This window comes from Monodelphis domestica, chromosome 8, assembly GCF_027887165.1.
Source record: "Monodelphis domestica isolate mMonDom1 chromosome 8, mMonDom1.pri, whole genome shotgun sequence".
NCBI lineage: Eukaryota > Metazoa > Chordata > Mammalia > Didelphimorphia > Didelphidae > Monodelphis > Monodelphis domestica.
In genome coordinates, this window is record NC_077234.1 from 71765791 (window position 1) to 71778852 (window position 13062).

At 39.8% G+C, this 13062-nt stretch overlaps 1 protein-coding gene across 20 annotated transcripts in view; it reads left to right on the forward strand.

Moving 5' to 3' along the window:
* The window catches only part of TNS1 (tensin 1), a 338276-nt gene that overhangs the window by 229143 nt on the left and 96071 nt on the right, over positions 1-13062 (forward strand). For all 20 annotated transcript variants that reach the window (XM_056808034.1, XM_056808035.1, XM_056808037.1 and 17 more), the window contains one exon: positions 1087-1203. In XM_056808034.1, coding sequence (XP_056664012.1) covers positions 1087-1203 — 117 coding nt within the window. The remainder of the gene's footprint in view (positions 1-1086; positions 1204-13062) is intronic.

Consider the following 13062-nt stretch of genomic DNA (forward strand, 5'->3'; position numbering starts at 1 on the left):
CTATTGGGGAGACCTGAAGATGGTAGAAGGGCAAAGGAATAACATGTATGAGAAAAGAGTTAAGAAATGTGAATGATTCAAATAATGATGAGAAACCTGATTAAATGATAGCTTGTAAAAGAGTTGCTAGACAGGATGGTGACCTGATATTCTCAGCTTACTGAAGAAGGAAAATGAGAAGAGCTTAGGTTAAAGGGCTTTAGGGTAGATGGAAGGCTATCAATGGCTATTAAACTCTTGGAGGCATGATTCACGGAGATGGAGTCGTCTTCCTTTGGAGAAATATTTTTGGATGGAGATGGCTTCCTATTGGTCTGGGCCGAGGGGCAGAGCATCTTAAGGAGGGAGCTGATGAGTGGGGTGACCTTTAGAGAAACCAAAAGCATTTATACTTCCCTGATTCTACTAGAGGTTCTTAATATGGGGTCCATGAAGTTTAAAAAAAATTATTTTGATAGCTGTATTTCAATGGAATTGGTTTCCTTTGTAATCCCATGTATTTAAAACATTATTCTTAGAAGGGGTTTAGAGGCTTCCCCACATTGCCAAAGGTTGAAAACCTCTCTTCTCGGCTGACCTCTAGTCCGTAGGTCAGTTTATTTTAGCATTTCTTGAGAACTTTCTGCCTACAAGGACCAGCATTTTTCTCTCATAACCTTTGACCCCAGTTAATTACATCACGATCTTCCTAAACTCCTTTTCCTTAATCCCAGTGGGAGACCATTATAATCATCTGGTATTTTTATGATTGTTTAAGAAGAGAGAGCAAGAGTTGGAATAACAGAGACAGCTAGAGACCGACCCACAGAGAGGGCTCCAAGCTTCTCAGGACTCCATCTTCCAGTCCTTGTCATGTAACTGGGTACAAACCTCATTTATAACACTAAGCCCTGGACTCCTGGGTTCCTTGATCAGTTCGGCCATGGGCCCTAGACCCTCTGGACCCATTCTGTGCCTCATTTTCCTTCTTCATGGCCTCTAGATAGTGTAAAATTGCGTAGGGGCCTTCCTAAAGGGAAAAATGTGGTTTTCTCTTTTATTCCAAATATGGACCTCTTTTTCCTTCTCTTTCTTCAAACTATCCAGGAATGGAACATCTGGAGAATGGGCCGAGTGTGTCTGTGGACTACAACACTTCTGACCCTCTTATCCGCTGGGACTCTTACGATAATTTCAACATGCACCGTGAGGATAGCATGGAAGGTAGGTGGGAATGGAGCTACTGCCCTGCCTCCTTTCCAAGGGTCAATCTATTGAAGCTGGAGGTTTGTACCTGGAGGAAAATTATACTGAATTCATCTTCATAGCATGGTTCTCTTTGGATTTTGGGTTCTAGCTTTGCAGATCCATGTAGAAAAATGTCTTCGACTTCCACAGCATCTGGTGAACCACAGAATAAATGCTTTCAGTACCTACATCTGATATATGTTCTTTCCTTCCTCATGGCCATGTTCCATGAAACAATAGGAGGTCTATCTATTTTTTATTTTTTAATTGAAAAATTTTATTTAATTAATTATTTCTGAATATTTTTCCATGCTTGTCCCTCCCTTCCTCCTCCACCTTCCATAGGCAACGCACAATTCCACTGGGTTTTACATGTGTTATTGTCTGTCTATTTTTTAAACCTTTACCTTATGTCTTAGAATTTATACAAGTATCAGTTCCAAGAAGAGTGGTAAGGGCTAGCCTATTGGGGTTAAGTGACTTGTCCAGAGTCACACAGCTAAGAAATGTTTGATACCAGATTTGAATCCAAGTACTCCCAATTTTAGACTTGGTGCTCTCTCCACTGAGCCAGCTATCTGACCCTCATTTTCTTTTTTAGACACTTACTTATTGATGTGACGCTGGGCAAATCATTAGATTACTTGAAGCCTCAGTTTCCTCATCTGTAAAATAAGACCCACCGTCCAATGTTGTTGGAAGGATCAGTGAAAATAATATAATGCACAGCTCTTGGAAAACCTTAATATATTATATGAATTTTAGCCATTGTTATTATTAAGTGCTTGATTTTGCGTTAGGGGATTTAGCTTCTTGGCTCTGTTACTTAATACTTTGTGACCTTGGATAAGTTACTTAACAATCTGGGACTCAGTTTCTTCATCTGAAAAATAAGTAGGTTTGGATTAGTTGACCTCAAAGGTCCATTTTAGCTCAAAATCTGTGATCTTAAGACCTTCACTTAATCAGTCAATGAGCATTTATTAGATATTACATATTTGTGGAGAGTACTTGATAGTGTAGAGTTTAGATTTTTCTTAAATATGAGAAACTTAAACACCAAGATCCTAGTATGGGCAAGATATGGCATTAGATGTTGGGAATCCAAAGACAGAAATGCCCTAAAGAAGCTTCTATTTTAGTTGGGCTGGAAAATAGAGTTTGTGAAATGATGTACTATTTAATTAAGCTATTATTAAGTACAGTTAGCCCAAAGGAGTGAAAAGCTCTTTTTTCTCCTTGTTTTTATTTTTATTTTTTTGGTGGGGGAGGAGTCTTTCCTTTATTTGAGAATAAATTTTATTTAAGTAAAATATTTATTTCAGATTAAAGATTTGGGATTGGAAAGTACAAAAAAAAGTAACTAACAGGGAACTGAAACTCAACATAAACAGGGAGATGTAGTACTTATGGCTGCCATTGATTCAAAATCACTAGGTGTAAACCAGAACTATGTATAGGAAAAAAATGACTTCTGAGATTGCTGAGCTACATTTGGGGATCCTTGAAAGATCATGATCATGGAGGATAGAATTGGTGCTAGAGAATTGGAGAAAAGCAAATGTTATTGAACTTCTAGAAAAAGAAACAGCGACCAGAACATCGTTTCCTTCAGATCAGATCCTGCCAGTCTATAACATTATTTTCCTTTTAGACAGTCACTAGACAGGTAAATCAGAAAAATGACATGGAGTTAGCTCACTAATAAATTCTTTTGGGAAAAAAAGTATTGACAAAGAGTCTCATATGCTTTGTGTGGATAAGATAGAGATGCAAGCTAGACTACAATATACTTAGCAGATTCACCTTGTTGAATGACCTGACCCAGTGAATCATTAATGACAATGCCAGCTCGAAGAATATTTACTAGGTGAGGGCCCCAGATTTCTGTTCTTAGCCAGGAATATCCAAGGCAATTTTTAAAAAAATCAGAACCTTGATTAAAGGCATAGATAGAATGATTTTCAAATTCATTGGTACCCAAGGCTGGGAGAGTAACTAACATATAGAATGACTGAATCAGGATCCCAAAAGATCTTGATGGACTAGAACATTGGAAGAAATCTGATGAGATGAAATTTAATGTGGGTAAGAATAAAGTCTTACATTGGATTAAAAAAAAAACACTCAATAAGGAAAAGATGGGGTGTGTTATGACCAGATAGTCATTTGTCTGAAAATAATTGAGGAGATGGAGCAGTCTAGCACAATATGACTCAGCAGGGTAATAAGGCAGCCAAAAAAGGTAATGTGTTCTTAGGCAGAGTATCCAGGAATGTAACAGTCCTGCTCTCTTTGGCCCTGACCAAACCACAGCTGGGTTTCACATTTTAGGAAAAGTATTGATAAACTTTTAGATGAAAGGAACTAGGGACATTTAGACTGGAAAATAGATGGCTTAGGAGGGTCGAGATTGTGATTTTCAAGTGTTTGTAGGATTATCTTCCTGGGCAAATGATTTGATTTGTTCTTTTTGCAAAGGCTGAATTTCTAATCAACTAGAGGGAGGCTTGATGTAAGGAAAAACACACTCATAGTTTTTGTTTTTCAGTCATTTTTCAGAAGTGGCTGATTTTTTTGTGACCCCATTTTTTGTTTTGTTTTGTTTTGCAAAGATCCCAGAGTTTGTTTGCCATTTCCTTCTTCAGCTCATTTTACAGAAGAGGAAACAAGGTTAAGTGACTTTCTCAGGGTCACACAGTGAATAAGTGCCTGGGGTTGGATTTTGAAATCAGGAAAATAAGTCTTCCTGACTCCAGAACCAGCACTCTATCCACTGTACCACCTTGCTGCCCTATCCTGATAATGAGAGCTATCCAAAAAAAGGGATGGGCAACCTAGAGAGATGGTGGAATCTTACCCCTTCACTAGATGTGTTTAGTGAAAGAAAGAATAGATGGTCACTTGTTGGTTATGTTCTACATGAAATTCTTGTCCAGGGGAAGGTTGGAATGGAGGGAGGCCTCTGAGGTCCCTTCCATCTCTGAGACTGTGACTTTGTGAAAGTGGAAGGTTGAGAGTGGAGGATACTTGGACTGGGCAAAAGAATTCAATTGGAGTTAAAGTGGGGAGGTCAGAGAGAGAGGCAGATACAAAGACAGAGAAAGACAAGGACAGTGAAACAGGGAGTAGAGTAAGAGAGAAAATGAGAGAAAAAGAGGAAGAGACAGAAACAGAGAAGAGAGAGTGGAGGAAGGAGGAAGAGGAGAGGAGGGGAGAAAGAGAGAGAGTGAGAGGGAGGGAAGGAGAAAGAGGGGGAAAGGGAGAGAGGGAAGGAGAGAGCAAGAGGGAGAAAGAGAGAGGAAGAGAGGAGGGGGGAGAGGGAGAATGAGGGAGTAAGAGGGAGTGGGAGAGATGGGGGAAGAGAGAGAGAGAGAGAGAGAAAGAGAGAGAGAGAGGCAAAATTTCCATCTCTGGGTCATCCAGAATTTTCCCACTTCTAGAAAATTCCCATCAGATTCTATTAAAGGACTTTATACTTGTGAGCTCCTTGAATAATTTTTCTCTTCCCTCTTAATGCCAGTATCTCTAGGTTGAATTCTTTAAGACCCCACACTAAGGCCCATCTCCTTAGAAGCATCTCTTCTTGCAGGCCCAGCTTCTTTCTGTGTCTCAAAAAACTAAACATCAGTTTCCAGAAGAAACATCTGATGAAAGTAATTCACTCTATGGAATGATGGCCCTGTGACTTAGCCTTTCTGAGGGCTGTATCTTCTTTTTATGATGGACTATCTAATAACATGAATGAACTGGAAAGGCAGAGTTTCAGACAGGGCACCCAGCTTTCATTTGGAGGGGAGGTGGCTGGAGGGGAATGGGCTTTCTGGGTCATTTCTCTGAGCTCTCCCATGCTGCTGAACCCACTGAGGTCCATGTTGGATCTGCCAGCCTTAGGAAACGGGGATTTGTGTTGGAGCTACAGTAAGACACAGGAGTTTGGTTTTCAGTGTGGAGGAAGGGACAGAGGGAGGGACCTAGAAAGAATGAATTAAGGAAACCCTTACTGTAGGATTTTGCAGAGTAGCCCTACAGACAATCCTCTTTGCATTTTTATTTTTAAAATTTTAAAGAAGGTCCAACTAATTTGTCAATGTCTACAGATGAAAAGGATACCCAGGGAGTAAGCTGAGCTGGGGCTAAGTTTTCTCCCTGATCTACTTTAGAAAGAACCTTTTGGAGGAAGTAGGCTGAAAGAACACTGTGAAGAGGGAAAGTTGTACTAATAAGCATTGACATTTAGATAGAACTCTTACTTTCTGTCTTAGTAATAATAACTCTAAGATGGATGTGTAAGGCCTGAGCAAATGGGGCCAAATGACTTGCCCAGAATCACACAGTTAGGAGGTGTCTGAGGCCAGGCTTGAACCAAGGATCTCCTGACTCCAGGTCTGGTGCTCTAGTCACTGAGCCACCAACTTGCCCCTCTAAACATATTTTAAAATTCTGAATGGGGACAGTGCCTCTGGTCTCTGCTTATTTTCAGGGAAACCTTAACTAGATATAGCTGATAGCAGTGATGGCCTCGACTCTCAGGACACACCATTCTTACATTCTCACTCAGATTCCCTGAAGCAAGGGAGAGAAGATTTAGTCTTGGAGATTGAGAGTTAGAATAGAAAGGACTGGAATGAAGAGGAGAGAAAATCGGGGAATGGACAGAAAGTTCCATTGGACTATGGGGAAGGAGGAAAGAGAGATAACTGTGGGAATAAAAAAGAGATGAGAGAGAGGAAGTCTAAGAGGAAGACCAAGAGACCAAGGAGAGCCAAGAAAAAATGGGAGAGAGTTCAACTGGAGTCTCCTGACCTGCTTCACACACACTAGCTGTCTTCCCCCTCTTGCTCCTAACATCTGGGGATGGGGAGAAGGAAGGAGAAGGGAACAGATGGAGCCCTTTGGCTACTGTAAAGGTCATTATGTCCAGAAAGGGACAGAGCGTCTCCTGTCTAGGGATATAGAACCTGGCTCAGTGCCCAAGGGGCCTGGAAGAGGGGACAGAGGAGTCAGGCATCTATTTGGAGAGTAGGGTGGGGAGAGTATCTCATCTCTCCTCTTTCCTGGGTTAGGCACAGGGTGGAGCTAGCTGGAGTTGTGGAAGGAGGTTTGTAAAGCTCTCTAATTCCAGCAGAGGAGACTTATACCCTCCTCTTTGTTACTCTGTCCTCCATTTAGGGCATAGAAAGCTGGCCAGCTCTTGAAAGGCTCTGAATTCCTGGTAGGGGTAGGAAAAATAAGAGGCCTGGGGTTACTCCCTTAGACAGGTGATGGCAGGAGGTGGGGTAATGGCCAGAAGTAGTGACCACTGTTCCAATCCCTATTACTTATAGGATCAGAAATTTTGAGCTAGAAAAATTCTTAGAGACCACCGAATCATGCAATATCCTTTTTTTTTTTTAAATACATGAGGAATTTGAAGCCCAGAAAAAGTTGTGTTTTGCCCGGGATCATGAAGTTAGTAGACATCAGCGATAAGATTCAAATTCAGGTCTTCTGGTCTTAAGTCTAGCACACCTTGTGGCTTCTATTCCTGGCTAGGGAAAATGGTCAGAGACCAAGTTAGCCTTCAATCTTTTCTCCCTCTCCCTCTACTCTAAAGTCTAAGCTCCCAGGGTAAAACTCATTCCCCTGATGTTCTAATTCTCTGAGGATCCCAAGAGATTGAGATGTGTGTGTCCTTAATGCAATTCCATCTCTCTCAGTGTTGGGCAATTCCTTCCTTCTCTCTTATGGCTGAATTTCCTTGTGTGGGAAAAGAGTAAGGTTGACATCTTATGGGTGAATTTCCTTGTGTGGGAAAAGAGTAAGGTTGACATATAGTATGGGTGAATTTCCTTGTGTGGGAAAAGAGTAAGGTTGACATATAGTATGGGTGAATTTCCTTGTGTGGGAAAAGAGTAAGGTTGACATATAGTATGGGTGAATTTCCTTGTGTGGGAAAAGAGTAAGGTTGACATATAGTATGGGTGAATTTCCTTGTGTGGGAAAAGAGTAAGGTTGACATATAGTATGGGTGAATTTCCTTGTGTGGGAAAAGAGTAAGGTTGACATCTTATGGATGGATTTCCTTCTGTATGGAGAAGGAGTAAAGTTGACATCCTATGGCTGAATTCTGAAAAGAGTAAGGTTGACATATTATGGGTGAATTTCCTTCCATGTGGGGAAGGAATAAGGTACATGTAGAACAGCAAGAGAGGAAGGGCAGGATGGGTCAGGGATGATTAGGGGTGAAACAGTTTAACTTGCAGGGAGAAGAAGAAGGTTGGATGAAGCTGGAGCCTGATCATAGGTACTTTGGTTTTGGTAGACCATGAAGTAAGGGGGAAGTATCTGCTTTGACTCTTTTGTCACTATCAAGGGACAAGAAGTCAGGGCTAATCCGAGGTCAGATTCTGCTTCCCCCTACTGCTCCTTGAGCTCTGACCTGAACCAGAAGGCCCAACTTCCTTTCCTTGACTGATGAGGAAATTAAGATCCAAGGAGGTTTGATAATTTCTCCAAGGTTACAAGTAATAAGCTGAAGGCTTTGCCCTGTGGTACACACTTTTCCCATCTAAAGATCAGACAAGCTCCTGCTCAGAGGAAATTCAGAAAAGAAATTTTGGATGTTGTTTACAGTGGTGAAAGAGGTTGGTACAATTTTGATGCTTTGAGTGAGCCCACTTGAGGGAGAGCCCAACTAAGCCAAGCATGGACCACTTATTCTGACTGGGATGAGGAATGCTAGAGGAGAAAAGCAGGAGCTAAGGAATTTCTGGGCACTGGCATTAAATAAATCATGTGCAGTTTCGATCTAAAGTCACATGAATATTATTAGCCTTGCTTTTGTGAACATCAGTTTCTCTTGACATGAATTTATCTGTTGGAGAAAAGGAGGTCTCCAATTTATCTTTGCCCAACATTAGAATAAATGATATTACTCTGTAAGCTGAACATATTATTCTAGCATAAACTGGAGAATCAGCTGGGTTTAGTGGATGGAGCATTATCCTCGGAGGGTTTGTGTCTCTGCTCTGAGGCATCCTGTATATTGTCCACAAGATCCTGGGCAAGTAACTGCCTGATCTTGGTGCTCCAGGAAACTGAAAAGTTGTAGGAACTGGTCTTTTTTGGTAGAGGGGCTATTTTCCTCATCTAGAGTTCACTATTCTAGAGGTGTTAGATGTGATTCTTGGGTGGCAATAGTTTCCCAACTATATTAAAATGTAATAGGGAAATGCTAAATTTATTAAAACTAAATATGAAATATAAATATAGAATGAGATGAAACATATATGTTTAAATGTATTTAAAAGAAATATGAAATGTAAATATAGAATGTATAAATATACATGTTTAAATTTATTAAAATAAATATAAAATATAAATATGGAATATGGCAGAAATGTACCATGTTTACATTTATTAAAAAGATATAAAATAGAAATATAGAATATGAGATAAAACATAATATATTTAAATTTATTTAAAAGAAATATAAAATATAATATGGTAGAAAACAGATATGTTTAATTGTATTTAAAAGAAATATAAAATGTAAATATAGAATATGGTAGAAAGTACTGTTTACATTTATTAAAAAGATATAAAATATATAGAATATGAAATGAAACATTTTAATTTATGAAAAAGAAATAAATATAAATATAGAATGAGATTAAATATATTTAAATTTATTAAGAAATAGAAAATATATACTGTATAAAATATATAAAAATTAAATTTAGTATAATAAGATAATAATTAAAAATAAATATAAAATATAAATAATGAATGTGGTAGAAAACAGATATGTTTAAATTTAGTAAAAATAAATATAAAATATAAATAATGTAGTAGAAAACATACATATGTTTAAATTAATTAAAAATAAATATAAAATATAGAATATAGAATGTGGTAGAAAACATACACGTTTATATCCATTAAAAAGAAATATAAAATATAAATATAGAATATGAGATGAAACATATATTTAAATTTATGAAAAAGAAATATAAAATATATATATATATATAATGTGGTAGAAAACATACACATGTTTAAATCCATTAAAAAGAAACATAAACCATAAATATGGAATATAGGATAAAACATATATTTAAATTTATTAAAAAGAAATATAAATATAGAATGTTATAAAACATATATGTTTAAAATGTATAATGTTATATAAAAAAGAAAATGTTGCATAAAATATTTTATAAAAGATTAATATAAAATATAAAAAAGTAAAATGCAATAGAACATAGATGATGTTAATGCGTGATTTTCTAAGCCAACATGCCTGAGCAGGAATACTTATGCTCAGTTTGATGGCCCCTTTTTCTATTTGAGTTTGACCACTCTGCTTGATACCATGGCAGTCACTCATCCCATAGAAAAGAGAGCCAGTGAGCCTTTTAGCAGCAGCTCCTTCTGCCTGGGGCCATGTTACCATGCCTTCCCAGCCCTGTAGGCTGGAACATTTTTTTCCCATTATGCCACAGGGCAGGTCAGTGGGATGGTGAGTCCAGATTAGACTGGAATCATGTGCCCAAGAGCAGAATGAGTGTCCTTTCTAGAAATGGCCCACCTCCACTATTTAAATCCTGCTGGAGAAGGGACGATAGGAAGGGAGGGGGAGCGAGTTCCTCTGGAGCTCCCTGCGCTGACTCAGGCTGCCACCCGGAGATGAGGGACGTGGGGTGGGCAGTGAGAGCGGCTGGGAGCCAAGCACACTTGAAATGAACATTAAGCAGATATTCATCTCCAGGCTATTTAAGGCCTCTTTGGAAACAGGCTTCTGAAATGACTCGGAGACCCCTCACCCCCGAGGGGGGGGCTGTCAGGCCTCCCCCCTTCCCCCCCTTTTCCCTCTCAAAATGAAGACTTCTGAATCCCACTGGAAGCCTTCCAAGCGGCTGTTCACTTACTAATCCTTTCCTAAAATGCCTCACAAGGAATCATAAAAACAGAGAACTCTGGAGATGGAAGGGGCCTTCGAGATCACCTAATTCAACTTCTTTCTTTTAAAGATTTCAGGGAACGGAGGTCCAGAGAGGCAACTGGCGACTGGCCCAAGTTTTAGGACAAATGTCCCATGTTCAGATCTCACCATTACTTCTTGCCTTGCATACAGGTTCCTCAGGAAACAAGTAAAATGGAAACCAGGTTTCTCTTTGGCTCAGGTCCCGTTGGTAGGAGCCCGTATTCCGCTGGTCTCAAGAGGTTCTCTGCCCCAATTACATAGGATTTTAAGTTGGAAGAGACCTCACCATCCTAGTCCAACCCAACCCTTCCTCCCATTTTACAGATGGAAAAACTTCATTCCAGAGAGGATGAGGGTCTTGTCTCAAGTTATACAGGCAGGATCATTGGATCTGGAGAAGTTAAAGCTTCTGGAAGACCCATCAGAACAGATTTTCTTTATTTTTTTTGGCCAGAGCCCCTTTGGGCAGGGTAATCAAGCTGAACGACCCCTTCTCAGAATTCTGTGTGTGTGTGTTCATAATAGAAGAAAGAGATTAGCTTCAGTTAGTGGTTAGTAACGATAAAGATGCCATTTCCCCCCATCCTAGTTTATGGACTTCTTGAAATCCATCCATGGGTTCTGACTCCAGGATAAGTTCCCCTGCCTTAGAGAGGACCTATTTGGAGAGTGGTCTTCAAGGTAGGAGCCCTGCGATATCATCTCAGGAGGGGCTACCAATGATCTGATTCCGAAGAGTGTGTGATCAGCCAGTCAGTGGATGCCCGGTTACATCCCACTCATGCTGCTCTGGCCAGTGGTGGGGCTTCTTTCCCGCCATTACCTCCACTTATCAGTTTCCTGGGAAATTATGGGAAAATTGGATAAACTGCTCCCTACCCTCCAGATCATCTCCTGGCTGCCATAGGCATCCCTGTCTTCCCATCTGGCACATTTTTCCCCCCACTGTGTTGGCCAGTTTTTTTTTTTCACTTATAAAAACAAAGTATCAACAAAATATATATTTTTTTGTCATTAGAGTCTTTCCACTATTCTAGCCTAAACAGTGTCATTTTGAATGCTGATTCCAATAGCATTGAACTATTCATCCAAGAGTGGTTGTCTCTATCTTTGATTCTTTTCATTTCCCCAATGCAACTTTTTCATTTATTATCTTGCACGTATATTCCCTTCTCTCTTCTCACAGACCTCACTCTAGGTCAGACCCTTAGCACTCCTCATCTGGACCAAGGAGGCCAAACATGGCAGCTGCGTGCACCAACCCTCACCACTCAGGAGGGTGGCAAGAACCAGATTAAAATGTAATTGGGAAATATTGAATGAAATAGAAATACAGTTGAATAGAAGTAATGTTAATGTGTGCTTTCCTAAGGAACCTTCTGTAAGGTTTAGCAACCTCCCTTTCCATTTGATTTTGACCAGAGATTTTCCCAAGTCCGTGGTCTCATCCTGGCATTCTCCTGCTCAGTAAACTTTAATGGCATCCTATTAACTCTAGGATCACACTTTATTTTGTCTTTATCTCAGCCTTTAAAAATACAATGCATAACGTTTTAGATGTGTGTACATTATAACAAACATAATTCTTTAAACTAGTACATGTATATATTTCACAAATAAATAAATATGCACAATTGGGGCACAGACACAGCATTTTTCACTGATGCAGTAGTTTATAAAAATCAAACAAAAAATAACTAATTTGGTCCATTCTTTTCATTTGAAGATACAGCAAGCCTCAGAAAGATAATATGTATTTGTTCAAGGTCACACTCATAGCAGGTAGCAGATGTAACATTAGAACTCAGGTCTTCTGGCTCTAGAGCTAGTGCTTTTCCCTAGACTCTCTCTTACTGATAAAAGGAGAGCAAGGAAATAGAATGGCTTGTCAGTAGAACCCAGGAGGGGTTAGTTCCTGAGCACTACTGTGTGCTGAGTTCCTCCTTGACCTAGGCAACCAGGGGAGATTTCTGCCTTCAGAAATGCCACTCAGAACCTTGCTCCCTCCTCTGTAATACCTTAACCAGAGAAAACTTTTACCTCCAAAGCCCAATGTCTCCAGCATGTGCTTGGAGCCACCTCGAGCTGGCTTTTGGGAGCCAATTAAATTTTTATCGTGAGTCTAAACACCTTGGAAATTAGCAAAAGCTCCAACTCAAGTCTGTCTATTGCTGTATGGATGGCATAGACTTGAGAAAGTGATGAAGAGAATGTCAATAATGCAGACCCAAGTTCAAAGGATGTCCTGTGCACATTTGGGGTGGGGTGGAGGGACTTATGAAATCTTGCTAAACATTTGTCAGCCTGTTCCAGCAAAAGGTGATGGTGAAACAAGATCAGTCCCTCATTGACTTAGACCAGTGAGTCCAATGGGACTTAGAATCTTGCAAGCTTTACGATCTCCAAGGGAAAGTTAGGAGCAGTTCATTCTTAGCTGACAATTTGGAACTAGCAAGTGATGATATCATCCCAAATGAGCCCATGCCATTTCCTGCTTTCCTCCGCTGGCTATTGTCTGAAGGAGGACAATGACAACAGTTACTAACCTGTGTCTGTGATAAATTTGCATCATGTTCCAGATGAGTCATTTAGTCCCTTATGGAAGCTTAGCATTGGAAGGGGTCTTAAAGAAGGAGGGAACAGACATTTATTAAGCACTGACTATGTGCCAGGCACTGGGCTAAAGACTTTATAAATATCTCATTTGCTTCTCCCAACATGAGGTGCCATTGTTATCTTCATTTTACAATTGAGGAAATGGAGGCAGACAAGGGTTTTGACTTGCCCAGGATCACACAGCTAATAAATGTCTGGGGTCAGATTTGAGCTAGAGTATTCCTGAGCTCTATCCTTAATGTCACCTAGCT